At 41.0% G+C, this 17,207-nt stretch overlaps 2 protein-coding genes across 3 annotated transcripts; one reads left to right on the forward strand and one right to left on the reverse strand.

Moving 5' to 3' along the window:
- Nucleotides 1-912: 912 nt before the first annotated feature.
- Nucleotides 913-9,520, forward strand: LOC138625069 (KH homology domain-containing protein 4-like). Its single transcript, XM_069705748.1, has 14 exons — nucleotides 913-1,030; nucleotides 1,913-2,186; nucleotides 2,276-2,395; nucleotides 2,507-2,580; nucleotides 2,905-2,957; nucleotides 3,107-3,312; nucleotides 3,956-4,164; nucleotides 4,367-4,427; nucleotides 4,712-4,769; nucleotides 4,993-5,228; nucleotides 5,593-5,697; nucleotides 7,179-7,264; nucleotides 7,359-7,477; nucleotides 7,931-9,520. The coding sequence occupies exons 1-14, from the start codon at nucleotides 1,002-1,004 to the stop codon at nucleotides 8,059-8,061; spliced, it is 1,761 nt and encodes a 586-aa protein (XP_069561849.1). The 5' UTR covers nucleotides 913-1,001; the 3' UTR covers nucleotides 8,062-9,520.
- Nucleotides 9,095-17,171, reverse strand: LOC138625068 (fibronectin type III and SPRY domain-containing protein 2). Of its 2 annotated transcripts, none has more exons than XM_069705747.1 (13): nucleotides 17,154-17,171; nucleotides 15,980-16,254; nucleotides 15,458-15,553; nucleotides 14,908-15,141; nucleotides 14,664-14,686; nucleotides 14,205-14,326; nucleotides 13,167-13,331; nucleotides 12,913-13,047; nucleotides 12,601-12,754; nucleotides 11,826-11,959; nucleotides 11,056-11,188; nucleotides 10,778-10,954; nucleotides 9,095-9,918 (listed from the first exon to the last, which is right to left on the reverse strand). In XM_069705747.1, exons 2-13 carry the CDS (start codon nucleotides 16,241-16,243, stop codon nucleotides 9,669-9,671), a joined length of 1,887 nt encoding a protein of 628 aa, XP_069561848.1. In that variant the 5' UTR covers nucleotides 16,244-16,254; nucleotides 17,154-17,171; the 3' UTR covers nucleotides 9,095-9,668. The 2 variants fall into 2 exon arrangements, with proteins under 2 accessions (XP_069561848.1, XP_069561847.1); XM_069705746.1 differs by lacking the exon at nucleotides 17,154-17,171 and adding an exon at nucleotides 16,446-16,540.
- Nucleotides 17,172-17,207: the final 36 nt, after the last annotated feature.

The following is a 17,207-nucleotide window of genomic DNA, read 5'->3' on the forward strand; positions in this document are numbered from 1 at the left end:
ACACATACCTGCTTATGAGGGCACACCACAGAACTTAAGATATCAGTGACACTTGTAGATTTGAATGATGTAAACAATAAGCATTATTTTGCGTAAAATTGTCTCAGTGAGCGGTGGCTGATAAAATTGCGTGGACAGCTAAGCCGTCTGATGACGTTCATTTTTGCAGGTTTCCAGGTCAATTTCTAAAATGGTAGTTTACTACTCTAACAACAGCTATTCTGACCAGCATATCTGTCGCTGTGCAGCGGCGATGACACCTTGCACAGACACGGGTAACCGCAAACTTAGTCAATGTTTCCCTCCAGACTGTAGCCATGATTTGTTGTTGCAGCATTGCTTTTTGTGTTCACCGACCCTGTCACATCCTCACACTACCCATTCCATTCATGTGCGGATTGCATCTTGCAGACACGCGTAAACTTCAGAGGACATGGGCAACCAATGCTCAAAACACACAGCCATCATGTTTGTAGTTAAAAACAATTAGACTAATGTGACATTTAGACACCCCCCCCCTCCACACACACACACACATTGTACACACACACATAGAAATTTCCCCTCGGGGATTAATAAAGTGTATAAAATAAATAAATAAATAAATAAAAATAAATAAATAAATAAAAAAATCCAGCCATGGTCCTGAACTAGAGAAAATGTGAGCCTTAAACTTGGGGATTTTTTTTTTTTTTTTTTTAACCAAATATTTTAAATGAAAGTATAAATTCAATACTTTATACCTTATTTTATGTTCAATAAACTCGGTGGCCTTTGCTTTTTTATATTTTTTTATATTTGACGTACAATTCGCCCACCTGTCGGACTCGTCCGCGTAACACGATAACGGCTCCTCTTCCGCTACGTCACACTTTGCGACAAAAGTCGTCAGAAGAACTCGCCGGCGCCGGAGACGAGCAAGACCGATGGCGACCGTCGTTCAGCGTCAACTCCATTAGAAACTATTTTAATTTTTACTTCAGATTTAGTGGAGTGGTGCTATGTCTTCGGGAATGACTGGACAAACACCGTAAGTTGCTCGTGTAGTTTGTTGTTGTTGGTTTTTTTTTTTAACTCCACGCTGCATATTTTCACCGAACAGCTAAGCTAACCAGCTAAGCTAACGCTGATTTACAAACAACTAGCGGACACGATTCTGGCCTGCTAGTAAAAGTTAGCTCGCGTTATTTACACACTAAAAGAGCTCCACAAGTTGGACGAACCGGGTTTATTTCACCAGAATACTTAAACACTGGATTTCCTCACAGTCTTAAATTGATGTATTGTTATTACGAACATCTAAATATTGCATCGTAACTTGATAAATTAGCGAGCTCAGCCTTAGCATCAACAACCACAGCCTAATGTTATCTTTAGAATTATTATTATTATTATTATTATTATTTGGTACAAACACGATAATACTGCTGGTTTAATCAAAACACAGACTTTATCAACGAGAGACATTTAAAACACTAAAATATACATGTAAGATATTTTTGTTTAGTTACGCAATTTACGCTTAAAAAAAAAAAATCCCCACAAACGTTAAGTATTTTGTCAATTTGTTCATATTGCGTGCACTTTTTTTGTCTTCTCCGTGTTGCTGCGATGAGTACATTTCCCCACTGTGGGATTAATAAAGTCTAATCTAATCAATATCGTTTTAGATAAGAAATATTATCCACTAAGTGTTGTCATATTTTTTTTTTTTTTTTTTACAGCCTTAACTTGGAGCTATTGGATTATTTGCAATTTACAATTTAGTCATTATGTCTACATTACTGGTGGTTATTGATCAAAAATAGCATTATGGAAATGTTTTGTGAAAGCAGCAGTTATGTACACCTGAATTGTTACAAATATGTTCATCTAATATTCATTTTTTTGTTTGTTTTCGTTTTATTCTCAGGTGCCTAAACAGCCGTTGGGACCAGCCAGCGCAGCCTAAACAGACTGTAGATGTACAGCAGCAGAGAAGGAGTGAAAATGCAGCCCACCCTGTGTCTTTACCAGGAGTCGTCAGCGCTGCTCGTTCAAACAGCGCAGTTTCCCAGCCACCAGGACCAGGAGAAAAGCCAGCGCCTCAGGGAGGTGTGGAAATGGCTGCAGCAATGGCAGCTAAGATAAATGCCATGTTGATGGCAAAAGGAAAGCTGTTGACTCCTCCACCGTTACTTGCAAAGGTACACATTTTCGAAAGCTGTAGCAATTAACTGCGTTTTAGCAGTTCCCTGAAGACTTATAGTTTTCTTTCTTATTTCACGTCTTTTAGACCTCTTCTAGTGTGCCTGTGTCAACCACTACAGAGGAGATGGTGGTCACAGAGGTTGACATCAACGATGTACCACTAACCTGCAGGGACCTTCTTACGAAAGGCAAAACACAGGAGGAAGTAAGTGGAAACACACCACGCTCGTTTAGAAAGTAGAGAATGAGAGAGAGAAAGAAGTCTTTAACAGCTTTAAGTAAACACATTCTCTTAAAATGTCTTTATCTCTTTCAGATTCGACAGTTTAGTGGAGCCGTTGTCTCAACAAAAGGTCATTACATGAATGGCACCGAAAAGGGAAAAGCAGGGTATGTATTAACGCTCATGTCTTAATGCCTTCTTCCTGCAAAAGTAGTATTTTACATGTTAAAGTTTAACATCACTTGTTTAAGAGGGGCAAAGTTGATGTCATATGGGATACGACACACATAGTAAAGATTTGTAAGACATTGATTTTTTTTTTTTTTTCCCCCTTTTTAAATACTAAGAAAATCTCAACATATTTCTCAGGAGTGCAGAGTCCATGTAATAAGAATCGATCATTTGACATAAATTGAGTTTTACGGCGATAATGTGGAAAGAGTGCACAAGTTCAATGTTGTCCTTGACATGTATGATTTGTTGTCTTTTAGACAAAGACCGTTATATTTGCATGTCGTGGGAAAATCCCAAGAGCACGTCAATAGTAAGTAGCACTTTTCTTTTATCTGCTCAGCATGCAGTTTGAGATTGTCTTCGTCTAATGTTAATCATACATGTTGTAAGCGTTCTGTGTCTGGCAAGAAATTGAATATGGCAGATATCCAAACATTGTTAATTTTTCTGCAACATTAGAGGCTGTGATCAGAATAAAGGAGATCATCTCCGAGGACTTGTTGAGGGCCACAGTAGCATCAGGAGGACAACATGTGCCTGTCATGCCGGCGCTCACACTCTACCCTCAGCCTCCTCGGCCCGTCAACCCCCTTTCTGTACCACGGATGCCAAACACCAGCTCAGTGCCGGGCCAGGGACATCGGCCTGCAGCTCCTTATTCAGGGGTAGGCAGACGTGATGTCCATGTTGAAACTAAAGCTTATACAAACAGTAATGAAACATGTCTACGGTTTTCTGGCAGTTAAACACCAACTGCTATGGTGTACTATTCATTCCAGTGTTGCATAAACTGCCTTATGAACAGGTCTGTCCATACTCAGTGTCATACTGTTTGTTGTCAGCTGGCTTTGCTCATATTCTTTGTTATGTGAAACATGGGACAGAGACACATAACAGTTGGAAGATATTCCATGAAAGGTTTTCTAGTCAAACAGCGTACCTGTGGATTGTATGTGAGCGTGGGTCAACACCCAAAATAAGACAAGGATTATTTTGTATAAAGTTATTTATACAGACAATGTTGTCTGTGTTCATCATTGTTGCATTTGGCTTTAATTGTGTCTGTGTCAGGATTTTACACAGGGAGGTTAAGAAAGTGATGCAAACGAAGACTATGTTGCCTTCACTGATACCCGCCTCCAAAATTAAGTAGCAGTGATAACATCCCTGGTCTACAGTGAAAAGCCTTGGATGACTGCATCTGCTTACAGAGCTGTTCGACCCCCAGTCAAACTCCTTTTAAATTTCAGTGAACAACCTGAACGTGTGGGGTAAATCACTAAATCACGTGTCTTTATTTATCCTCAGAGTTTTGTGCACACAAAGATTTTTGTGGGTGTGGACCAGGCGCTGCCTTCATTCAACGTAAATGAAAAGGTCGAGGGTCCGGGAGGATCCTACCTGAGTCACATCCAGACGGAGACGGGCGCTCGAGTGTTCCTCAGGGGAAAAGGTTCTGGCTACATTGAACAGGCGTCAAAACGGGAGTCTTTTGAGCCTCTTTATGTCTACATCAGGTATGTTCTATATGAGGAAGTTATTTGTCTTATTGAATGAAGCAAACGCAAATTTAAATCCATGTTGTGTGGTATCAGTTTTGATTCATTTGTGACTAAAAACGGCCATTTAAGAGCACTCTTTGCATATACATGCTAAAACCTATTTTTCTGTCCTGAGTCTGCTTCATCCCGTTTAACAATGGTCCTTTGTGTGTTACAGCCACCCAAATGCAGTTGGATTGGACTCAGCCAAGAAACTCACTGAGAGTCTGCTGGAAACTGTAAGCTCATAATATTGTCTCCATAAATGATTAAAGTTATGGAGTTAATCTGAATTGAATGACAGTCTAATGGGAGGTGTAAGAAAGTGAAACTATAAAAGCATATTGTTTTCTCTGATACCCACCTCCAAAAGTGAAAGTGGTAGCGTGAACCACCCGATCTCCAGAGATAGATTAGGAGTGCTCTGCACCTACCCACAACGCCATCGCTGACAATAAATCAATGCAGCATTTGTGGAATTGTGTCCCTCATAATATAGTTATTGTTTTGTCTCATTCTCCAGGTGAGAGACGAACATACCCAAATGGTGTCGGTGTACACGGCCACAGGCTCAACACAATGTGAGTATTCATTTATACCTGGTAACTAAACAGGCAAATTCCAACAGGGTGACCAAATGTCAGGTACTGACTGACTGCATTCTTCTTGTGGTAATTAATCCTCCTTTGACGTCTTTAGTGGCGCAACAATAGGTTGAAGTAGTAGGTCAGAGTTGTCAAAACACCCTGTTATTCCTCCATGTGATATATGCTATTAACTGAGCGTTCTATACTTTCATTTCAGCATACGCAGCACAAGGATTTCCAGCTAATAGCAATTACTCTAGCCAGGGGTCCTGGTATAACTACCCAGCAAATGGGTATGCTGGCGGCTATTCAGCGTACCCAGGAGCCGGTGGTTATTGGAGTAATGCAAATGGTCCCCCAAGTCATTCTAACATGTCGACAAACCCTCCATCTTCTCAGGCAATGGTTCAGTATCCGGTGTGTCCTAGGAAACCACATCCCTATCTTGTCCAGGTAATTGCCCAAAATGAAAGCTGCCACCGCTTGATGCTTTCAATGTTCCTGTATGAGTTTGACAGTTGTTTTAAACTGTGAATCTTTTTTTTTTTTTCACACCATAGTAATTTTTTTTTTTCTCAATCTGATCAACCACCATAAACCTCAAATATTCATTTTATGATATGAAGCAAGAAAAGCAGGTAAAATATTTTTAAATGGTAACCAGCAAAGGTTCACAGTCTCAGTGGTAGTTTACACAACAAGCATCACAAAACATGAAACCTGTTGAAGCCTTTAAGGAGTTTTTTTTTTTTTAAGTTTTTTTTTTAAATCCTGTGGCTGCATCAGTGTATATTTGTGTTGGTTTGCCCTGCTTAAGGATCCAGGCAGCAGTGAGACAGTGGAGCCTGAAGGAGCTTTAAACTCGCCGCCTCACTCAGGAAGTCCCAAATGTCATTTCCAGGAGGCGGCTAAGGATGAACAGGTTAGATTAAAGGTTATTTTGCACCAGAACCAGCTATCTCGTGTTTCAGCTTCCATTTGACCACCTGAGCTGATTGCTGCCGTTCTCGAAAAAAAAAAACGTATCCCACGAAAACGTGCTGCGGCGCATCAGCAGCGTGTCAAAAGCAGCTCACCGCTCCCCTTCAGTAAAAAATTACGTGATGTCTATTTTTGATGAACGTTGGACGGATGTCACGTCAAGCTGTACACTGCATATCAACTTGCCAGGAAGCCGGGACAGGAACGGCATCGATTATTCAGTCAATTTCAAAAAAATAAAACGCCCTGTGCAGGCTCCCAATTGTATATCACATCATTACATCAATTTTAAACCCCCTGGAAAAATACAATCTCCCGTTACAGGCACTGTATGTGAAATAGTTACAAAGGAGAAATGTTCTTTGATGACTAAAACTGTATTAAGCAAATTATTACAGTTAAGAGCAAACTATTAACTTTGTATTTCACACACCAATGTATGAAATAACAACATTAAAAACAAAACGGACAACAACAACAAAAAAAAGAAACCATTCAACACAAATATTAAGACAAATGAAATTTAAAAAAATAAAATGGGCAGACAAAACGCTTGTCGTCTGAAACGCTCCTGTTGGAGTATGAAGCTGTGCAGAAGACGAAACGGTCCCCCGTAGAAAACTGGTAACATATTCAGGCCATTTTAGTGTTAACATGTCTGTGACTCGATAACTGATCTGTTTGAGTTGCTGTTAATAGTTTAACTGCCTGGTCACCGTTCACAGACAAACTTCCGGCATCACTGCTAGACCACAAAAATTGAACAGAATTACACATAATTATATTCCGCAAAACTATTGTATGAAAACAATTCAAGTTTGTTTAATTTTTCATGCATACATGCTGTCCTCTTTTGCTCTAGCCTCTTTTTAGACTGGGTGAGCAGTTAGATTAAGTGTTGTTAAAACATGAAATTACCATCCCTAATACTAACGGCCACTAAACAAAGCCTGGCAGTGTTGTAGATCACAGGCATGTGTTTCAGCTGCGTCACTGTTAATCTGGAAGTTTCTGACATCAACAAAAAGAACTGAAAGTAACTGTTCCTCTGATAGATTCATATCTTTGAGTTTTATGAGGCACATCTGAAGAGGTTTGAATTAAAATAATTTTCATTCAGGTGTTCAAAATAGTTTTATTGTTGCCTTGCTTCACTTGTTGCTGGATAACTGCCTCTTCACATATGACAGATTTAGCCTCAAGGACACTGTTAGCTGATGTTAAAAGACGGGCCTCTGGTTGCGAGTATGTGAGAGAATAAACATAATTAGTAAAAAAAAAAAAAAAAAAAACCAGCTCTGTTTGGTAAGGTTTTTACCTGCTAAAATGTTTTTTTGTTTTTTTGTTTTGCTGTGAGGCAAAGCTTTTCTTTACACAGTAAAGTTTTGATAAGTCTTGAATGTTCTGTACTTTCTTGTTTAGCCTGCCAGCAGCTCTCCAGAGGGTCCTGCTCATCAGGAGTCCACCCTTCCTCAATCCAGTGTTGGAGAGGAGAAAGTAGTAGAAAGGTCTGATAATACATCCTATATCCCCGTCATTTTATTCCCCCTGAATATCACACAGTCTTGTGTGGTGTGGATATTAATGTTATTCTCTCTCCAGGATCCTGATGCCTCCACCGCCACCTCCCTTTGTGGCTCCTGCTCCTGTATCACGCAAAAGGCTGAGAGATGCAGTGACAGACGAGACAGCTAGTTTGCCCAGCAGCACCGCATCAATGGGTATGTATTTCTGTATTTCTTAACATTCTGAGAGCACTCAGACATTTCTTCTGTGGAGTTGTCTGTTGCATGAAATGGCATCTCCCCCCACGGAGCAATGGGGAAGGAGTGGAGACCTGTGTGAATCTCTCCACTGGTGGAACTCACTAACATGCTCTTCTTGTATATGTTTTTTGTCTTTCCCTTGTTTTCTCTCTCAACATGTGTCCCCGGACCTGCCTGTTATGGATGTGTGCTCTGCTGCCGTTTCATTTGATATCTTCCCTCCCCTGGCTGTGGATCAAACGAACTGAAAAACCATCGCTAATATGGGGCTCCTCAATGGGTTTCCTTTTTGTCTTCTTCTCTCTCTTTGTCTCCCCCCACCCCCTCACCCCTCTCTCTTCCGCCTGTCTCTGTCTCCCACCTTCCTTCTACTTTTCTCTTGTCTACATTTTTTGTGTCCCCTCACAGGTGTTCAGGAGGCGGTGTGCCGAAAGATTTCCAAAGTGGAGGAAGATACATCAGGGCTAGTGCCCTACGGAGGAGATTCCTCCGATGAAGAGGAGGAGAGGACACGCAGCAGTAAGACCGATAACTCATAACCTCTGCCCAGTCCTATCCCCACTGTCCTGGATTTTACACATCCAAAGTATTCAGTAAAATCAACACACCTCTCAAACTCAAACCCCATGAGAGGAAAAGTCCACATTTGCATTGTCATACACTGTTTCAGGACTAAACCAGTGTTTTTGCTATTTTTCCCCTTTACTACAAAGGACAAATATGTTATTGCTAATAGTTTCCCAAGCAAAATGCCTTACTTTAAAGCTTTTCTACAATGACACTTCTTCAAAATGACACCACTTTAAATATTAAGATCTACTTTACGACTTTAAAGAGCATTGTGTAGGATCTAGTGGCAAAATCTAAGATTGCAACCAACTTGACACCCTCCCCTTTCAAGTGTGCAGGACGACCTCCTTTGGCCATGAAGAATGTGAAACTGCAGCCAGTGTTTGGTTTGTCCCTTCTGGGCAACTGTAGAAACATGGCGGGCTCCACAAAAGAGGGGCCCGCTCCTCATGTAGATGTGAAGGGCTCGTTCTAAGCTAATTAAATCACAATTATTCTTTCAAGAGATTCTATAGATGAATAGTAAACAGTCTGAATGTGCAATAAATACTCGTATAGTCTTTCGATTTCTGGGGAAATTTCTGGTTGACTCTTAAGGACAGATGGTTTTTATTTTCTTGTCCCTTTTGTAGGTTTTGCTTTGTGTGGTTAGGTTTCACTTTTTCCTCTTTTTTTTTTTTTTTTTCTTTTTTAATGCTTCTCCCACAATTTCTTTCTGTAAACCCCAAAACAAGGTGCATAAACCAGTTGGTCTAAGTCAAAGGTGAGGATATTTAAATTTATGCCCACATGTATAGCAAGTGTAAAAATAGAAATATAGACAGACACCAACTAGTTTAATGCGGTGATGCGTTTTTGTTTATAGCCACATGACTTAAAATGAAACACATCTTGTGGCTACATCTCCTTTAGGAATTTAGAGGGTGGGGTTTTAGAAAATTGCATTTTTATTTTTTTTTCAGTGTTTTTTTCACCTGTTATTGCTGTCTTGAGACAAGCCACTTTTTAATCTTTTCTTTTTTTCTTTTGTCTGACTCTTAAGTTGTGCACAATCTTTTAAATAACAGCAAAAATCTGTTAACGTCAACCATTAAACGAACTAGATCCAGACAAATAAAGCACATCACAACAGTGTAGAAGAATTCAGGGTGGACTTTTCCTTCTTGGGATGTGAATACAGTTGTATAAGAACTACAAATGATTTGTTTATTTTTCTTGGGATTTTTTTTTTTTTTTTTTTTTCCCCCAATGCATCTTTTGTTAAATAAAAACAAGCTCCTTATTTTCCCTTTTTTAATTTCAACACCTGGTCTGCTGCAGCTACAGATAGTTTAGAATCATTGTACAATTCAGTGAAACCTTTTCTTATCTTGGAAAATGGTGTATGCCTGTTCCCATGGAATACTATAATAAAAACAACTGAAAATCCCTTATTGACTTTATGAAGTCGGGTGTTCACAATGTTGTTATATTGAGGATGTCACTCAGCACTGTGGTAAGTATTGAAAACAAAATTAATTCACGTCCTAATAACCCAGGGTTTATTACATGTTAATCCTAGAAGGGAAACCAGGCATCAGATGAACGTATGCTCGGGAGCCTCTATGCCGTTGTGCACAGTCAGCGCTCCTGGGTTGTCCAGGCTAAAGCAGGGGTGGACGTAATTTCGGAAGTTACAGTGGAAGGTGTGCAGATGTTGTTCCAGATTTACATTAAAGAAGGACAGAGTCCCCCTCTCGTAGTCGAGGGCCACTCCGATCCGCACTGGGTTCACTGTAATCCTCAAATCAGGACTCCAACCGTTGTGCAGGAACTCGTATTTATGCCTAAAAGAAGAGGAAGGCGGCATTATATTTAGAACATCTGTGCTATACAGAATCAGAAAGCTTGTTTTTGCATCCTGTTGGGATCCTTTTCCCACTCTGTCAGCCATTAGGAAAGCAGATGCAAAATAATGAAGCAGCAGCAGGATTTTAAATGGCTGCAGATTAAAGAAAATGAAAAATGTGATTTGTTAAATTACGCGTAGGCAGAATCAACGAGAAGATTCCCACAATGGGGAACCACATTCAGGCCTTGTGTGATACACCGCAACAAATGATTCGCTAAATGTGATAATTCATCTGTCCTGCTTTGTTGCGAGACGAGTTGCCATAGAAACACTTATAAAGTAACAGATATTCAACTGTGGGCTTTTTCTGCCTTCAGTGGGCTTCGTTTTGCACCAAGCGGATGCACAATTTTTTGCTTAGGAAAGGAAAATTTCAGAATGCTAAAAATACAGTCTTGGCCCAGTTTCCGTGAACTGCAACAGCAGTCCCTCAGGATCAGCGTGGTAATTCTGGTATCAGATTGGCTGAAAATTCAGTTTAATCCAGTTTCTTTTCCCTGGCTTGTGCAACAAATGGGAATAAGTGCATTTGAAAAATGTGAGGAGAAATAACAAGGCTACTTTAACTCGTGTTTTGTTTAAAAAAACAAAAACAAAACTAGCAGACATCTGAAGAATGTCGTCACTCATCTGTTCAAAGTCACATACGGGAGCACTTCTAAAGTATTAAGCTGTTGCAACCATCTCCAGTATGTTTTTGAACTACCAAAGAGGGCCCAGTGTCTCCGGGACACCAGTCTGGAGGGTAATAACGTGCCGTGCTGCTGTTTGAATGCGAACGGTGGTGCAGTCACCTGGACGGGCTGAGAATGTGTCTCATACACCAGGAGCTGCTGTTGGCCCCGAGGTACGAGTTTCTCTCCGTGTCCTCGTATGCAACTCCTATACGAAACTCCGTCCCATGATCCACCTCCACTTCCCAGTAGTGTCTGCCTCGCACTGGAATCAGATCCCCCAGGACGGCCACACATCTATACATATAACAAACACGCGCTACATACCTGCACTCACAAATGTTCCATCTTAAAAGTCCCTCATATTCTGTCACACGAGCAGCCGCTGTGTACTCCACCTGGTAAAAGTGTTGTCATCCAAGGCCATAGCACTGATCGGCAGTTCCTCATCTCCATAAAATATGGTGAAGCCGTCTTCAGAGATGGACATGCATGGATGGGCCGTGTCCTCCAGGAGGTAGAAGAACGTACCTGCACAGGTAAACAAACACTGTTTGGCATAATATGAATGTGCTCAAAGTGCTGGTAGAAAGTAGGAAAACGCACAAAAGCTATTTAATCGCTATAGTTTGTTACATCTCATGTTAAGTCTTTATTTTTGAAAATAAATTCAGAACGAGAATGAAGTGTTACAGATAAAACTACACCGTCAAATGCGGTGGTTCCCTTATTTATGATTACTTAACCTTTGTTTAGACTTGACTATCTTGGCTGCTATATTTGCTCTTTTACAGCGTTAAAGTTAAAAGATTGACATGAATAAAACTAGAAATTCAACAACATACAACGTACAGGCTCGGTGAAAGCAATTACAGGCAGGAAGAAAACTGGATTGAGAATGTGCTTTAAATTACAGAGGTGAATAATTTGTGTTAAGAGGTCATGAAACAAATGATTGAGTAAATGACACTAATAGAAGCCATGTTGTGTGAGAACTTTTGCTTCTGATATTTCTGCCCCTACCAAGTAGAATTTTGAATACAAGACTTGTACTGATAATTGGATATTTTTATAAATTGGTGGTGCAACTCTAAACTAAATAATCTAAATACTTCTTCAACCTCTGGCCAAAAGTGCCATGAACAGTCTGATCCGTGACATTTCTCACCTGTTGTGGAGACAGTAATAACTTCACTCCTGTCACTGGGGCCGCCGATGTTGACTGCTCTCACAGAGATGAGGTAACGTCGTCCCGCCTGCAGCTGGATCAGACACTGACAGGTGGGCACGGCTACTATAGACCTGGGGGATTAACCAATGTGACAAGAGGGCTGATATCACTTCCTTTTCATGATGACATGGCTTTTCTTTCCATACCTCCTCCCAAGTGTAAAGCCTTGAAACAACATCTTGCCTCATAACTTTTCTCTGGGTAAATTGGGCCCATTTCAGTTGAGACAATTTCGGTTCTGCTTTGCCAAAATTATTCAGATGAATGGTTTGACTGCTCTCTGAAGTGACCGGATGAAAAATGAAAACTGCCCCAAATGTGAGGACAGCATTCTGGTTGAGGCTAACAGTGCTGCAGGAGCTGAAGCTAAGAATAGATTTTCTAGGACAGAGTGTGTCTTGATTCAGCAGCTCTATAACCATGGGACCTCAGAAATCCCAGGCAAGCACTAACACTGACTTGTTTATGGAAGTATTGAAGCAAAAGCCTTGTTAAAGGGAAGGCCAGCAAAGACAAATATCATGGGGTGCTGCACCTTTGAAGCTCTGCATATCCAGCGGAGAAGTTCTATTTTTACTGAGCAATTTTAACTTGATCTTTGTGCGTGACCTCTTTTAAAAAGAAACATGACAAATTTCAAGGAAATCTTCATTAAATATTGAGCTTGTTGCCATGTTGAACTGCAGGTGTGTGTTAATAGCCCAGTTCTTACTCGGTGGTACTGCTCTCTGTGCCATCAGTGCTAATCTCACTGAGCTCCACGGTGTACGAGTCTACAGGGTTGGTGTTTCCTGACTCCCAGCGGATCAGCGAGGCCTCTGGACAGCTTGTACACTCCCTCTGCTTGATCACCGGAGGCGACGGCACTGGGGAGAGAGGAATGTTTCAGACCTATTCTCTCTAATGTCAACCGTGAGAGTCTGGGGTGCTTACAAAGTGATTTTTGCAGACAACAGAACAATTACTTTATGTGTCACAAGTTTAATGGCTCTTCGTGTAGCTGGAGGAGCGTGACATTTATTACCTGTCATGTATAAGGCTTTCTCGCTCGCTGGGCTAATGCCTGTGGTGTTGGTAGCCGTCACCGAGAGCTCATACTGAGCGTTGGGCAGCAGATCTGTCACAGTGCAGTGGGTCTCCTTCACTTGTACCTTGCTCTCTGAAGAGAGAGCTCAAATTTAGTTGCGGCTGTTTCGATCATGACATGTTCAGAGAAATTTGAGACTGCAGATGGTGTTATGAGGCATTATGAATCTGCAGCCAGCGCCTGTGTTGTACCATGTGGCGCGCAGGTGCTGTCTGCTGGTGTGTCCTCCAGCACCGGTCTGTAGTAGAGCTCATAATACTCCACCGTGTCATCAGAGAACAAGCTCCAGCACACACGCAGGGACGTCTGGGTGGCAGAGTTGGGCATCTGCGGGTTGATTACCGGGGCAGATGGAGCTGTTTTTATATTGGAGAAACGTTATTCATTATTTATGCATAAAAAGCGCATGTTGTAGCAGCTTGTTGTACTTCAATACGGTCACCTTTTTGCTTTTATTGATAATGATTCTCATCCACAGGAAAGTGACTTTGAAATTGAATATTTATTCCCAACATCTGAGTTGATCCTTCCTTTCGTGAAAGCACAACTCAATCATTCCTATGAAGGTGAATTTCTGCTGTTTCTTCTTGCTGTCTGTGTCACTTCTGCTTTTAAATGCTGTCAAACTTACAACATCCACAATTATGATTTAATTATATCTGATCGATTATATTTCAGCTCAGATTCGGGTCCTTAACATGACTGTAATTCTATCTTTCAGACTGAGTACTGTGCAACCCGCCTCCTCCCCATCACCACGACTACCAGGGTGTTTAGGGAAAGTTTCGAGCATCATCCACCTGCTGACTTGACTCCATCACCTCCAGCGTGTAGACCAGGGATTTCCTGTCCTATTTCTGTCCTATCATGTGGGCCTACACTGAATGAAGGTGCTTCTAATCTCCATGTTATTTTTTTATATTCTTCCAAATGATCTCTAATTATTGAACAGTTTTTAAAATCACTACATGGGTTGTAACACTGCCTGCTTGCTCACTGAGAACATCGCTTGATTATTGACTCTCTGTCACTGTATAAAACCACAAAACTAGTAGATTGCTAGTTAATGGTCTCTGGGCAACCACCATACTAGAAACTTCTCTATCTTGTATTTATAGACAGTCAAACGCGTCGAAAAGCACAACTGTGCATATATAGACAAGAAAAGTATGTGTCGTACTGACAGTCATTTACCAGTGTGCGGTGGGTGAACAGTTTGTAAATCAGACCTGGAACAACATTGATGGAGTCCATCATGGTTTTGACATCTGACAGGTCAGCGAGTGGCGTGTTGAATTTAAGACTTGTAGCCAACGTGAGGTCAACCTCCTCTTTGGCAAACTCCTCGATTCTAACATATTACAAAACAAAAATAAGCGCTGAATTGTAAGATTTAACACTGAACTAAAGCAGCTTATGTTGTGCCACCTGGATCACTTAAAAATGATTCTGTGTGAATCTGCAAAAACCTAGTAAGTGGACCTTGAGTGAGGATTTCTATGACAAAGCAGGCCCAGAATTTACCTTCACACTATACATTTTTCTACTAACATAATATTAGTCCTGAACTACAGAAAAAAGACTTAGAAACATTGAACATATCCCCGTGCCAGTAATAGTTAGTCTTTTGAAGTATCACTGCAGTCACTGTCACACCATGCATGCTCAGTGAGCAGCATCGTCATTACCTTTTGATGGTGGGCATAACTGTCTGTCAATAAAAATCAAAGAAAGCAATTAAACCGCAAAGTAAATAAATGTAGGAATACGAATCAATATTTCATATCAACAAGCATGTTAGTTTTTCACCTGCTGCAACACTGCGGCAGCAAAATCCTCTCCTGGCATCATTTATCGTCATGTATGTAACTATAAACTGCCCGTTTTCTATGAGTGGCTTAAGTAAACACAATGGAAACCAAATGAGGACACCTTCAGGAAAAGCCTCTTGTCCTGGCTGCGGTAGATCTCCTGGGCGGTCTCAATGCGCTCCTTGGAGGTATCCAGCGCCTGACCACAAGCCAGCAGCTGAGAGTACAGGGCCTCCAGCTTGGCCTTCTTCTCCTCCTCCAGTCCAGCCGCCCTCTCGTCGTATCGCTGGGACAACGTCTGCAGCACGTCATTGTAGTGCTGCTCCAAGTGCTGCTCCTGGCGGCCAAAGTTCTCCTGCACATGCATTTATATGTGGTGCAGTTACGGATTTATACATTTGTTAGACGGTAGTCAACACATGGGCAGAGGAGGAAGAAGCGAAAGGATGATATCAAAAGAAGCAATGAATCAAATGGGTGTATTTAATTCTTAATTTGAGGCCCTCAAGGAGGCACACGGAGTTTTAAGTTACAAAAAGGAAATCTGACAACTTTATTTCCGTCTTTGAGTAAAAAAAAAAAAAGTATACCTAAACACTCACACAACCTTAAAATAGTGAACTAATAAAAATAAATCCCATCTGTCACTAAAGTAGACTTTTGAGTATTACCTCGACAGTGAGAAAGATTTCCTCCAGATGACCTGCAAAGTTCTCCATCTCAGCAACTTTCCCCTGCAGCCGATTCCTGATCGAGACGACCTCACTCTGAAGACAATAGAAAGTCAATCATCAGCCCTCTTACGTTTTTATTCAAAACAACTATATAAGCAATCATTTCGCCTCTGCTGCCATGTCTTTCTGAACATGTCTGAGACTTGTTAGACAAAGCTTTCATGTGGACAGCTCCATCTTCTGGGACTTAGCAATAACAAATGTGAAACTGCAGCAGACTTTAGCAGACATTGAAAGACAAAGACATTGAGTGTTTCTTTTAGGATTGTTTTGGTATTTTTAGGGATGTTGGTTCTTTTATTTTTGCTGCAATTTTTTTCCACCAAAACTCTTGAAAAAGTGAATTTAATGCAATGACTACAAAAACTAAAGTGACTAAACAGAAGTCAAATTAAATGAGAAAATATAAAATGTTTCATTCACACATCAGGGGCTGAAGCTGCGTTGGTGTGTCCCCACCTCGGTGTCTCCTTTCTTAAACACATCATCATCATCATCTCCATCTTCTGCTCCAGTTGAGGACAGAGAGCTGTCCTCAACTGGATCAAAACGAAGGGACTCGTTGGTGTCGACGGAGAACCTCTGGAAGGTGGAAACGTCTCGGGGCGTCCTCCCTCCTCTGTCTGAAACCACATTGTAGGTCTCCATGGTGGTCAACTCTCTGCTTAAATCCTGGTGCTCAGCTTCCTCTGCAATCACATCCAGCCAGCCATGCAGGTCCATGAGGACAGTGACTGTGGGAGGATAGACATTTAGTCATTTATGATTCAAGCTTCGTATACATATCAACCCAATACAAATCAACCCCGTCTGTTCTCGATGATATAAATCAATAACCATTTTAAATCATTTACAAAAGCTGCATAACAAGCACAGCAGCATGAGAACTCCGCTCTTCATACTTCATATAATCAAAGTAACTTGCCTGTGCAGAGCAATCAGTTGATTAAATAGTAGTGAATGAGCAGCTGATGATAACTTGACCTGGATAAGTCAGGAAGCCTGTCTGTTCTACACAACCATTTCAGACCAATAGTGGTGTCTGACAAGTCAACTCTGTAAAGAGCCCAACCCTCAACCGGAGGCTGTGACAAAAATAGATGGGACTCAGATGGCTCAGATGTCACAGGCATGTCAGACATCCATGCAGGATATTTATTATTTGTCGATGAAACACACAATTTGGACAAAATCAGAGTTTTGATAACACTGTAAAAAAGACAGGGCACGCCTAATTCCAGTCTCAGAAGTATTACATTCTTTGATATTAATAGGTGGAAATTCCCGAGCATGTGACTCAAAGGTAAAAGTTGAACGCAGTATCAGGGAGTCATATTGTGGTACCTTCAAGGCTCCTTGTAAAATTCCAAATGTCACATTTTCGGACCCTTTTGATTAGAAATATATGAATCGTGACTTGCCTGTTTTCTCAGGAACTCATCAAACTAAAATAGAGGCTTTTGCTTTGTAGCGATGACTAATTTAAAGGAAAAAAAATTAAGCAGCATCGACGTGTTGTGTACTTGGAGGAGGAAGAATACCGAGGAGAAAATGCGTAGTGGCAATAACAAGAGGTGGTAGGACGCTTAATTTATTTGCCAGATGATGTCACAAAGTTACAACATGTACTTACATTTGTGTTTATTTGTTAATTTATCCCCGTGTGAAACCGTTGCGTTTCAGTTTT

This window comes from Brachyistius frenatus, unplaced genomic scaffold (genome assembly GCF_029030835.1).
Source record: "Brachyistius frenatus isolate BFR_SWC_R1_liver_20210118 unplaced genomic scaffold, ASM2903083v1 Contig_58, whole genome shotgun sequence".
Lineage (NCBI taxonomy): Eukaryota > Metazoa > Chordata > Actinopteri > Embiotocidae > Brachyistius > Brachyistius frenatus.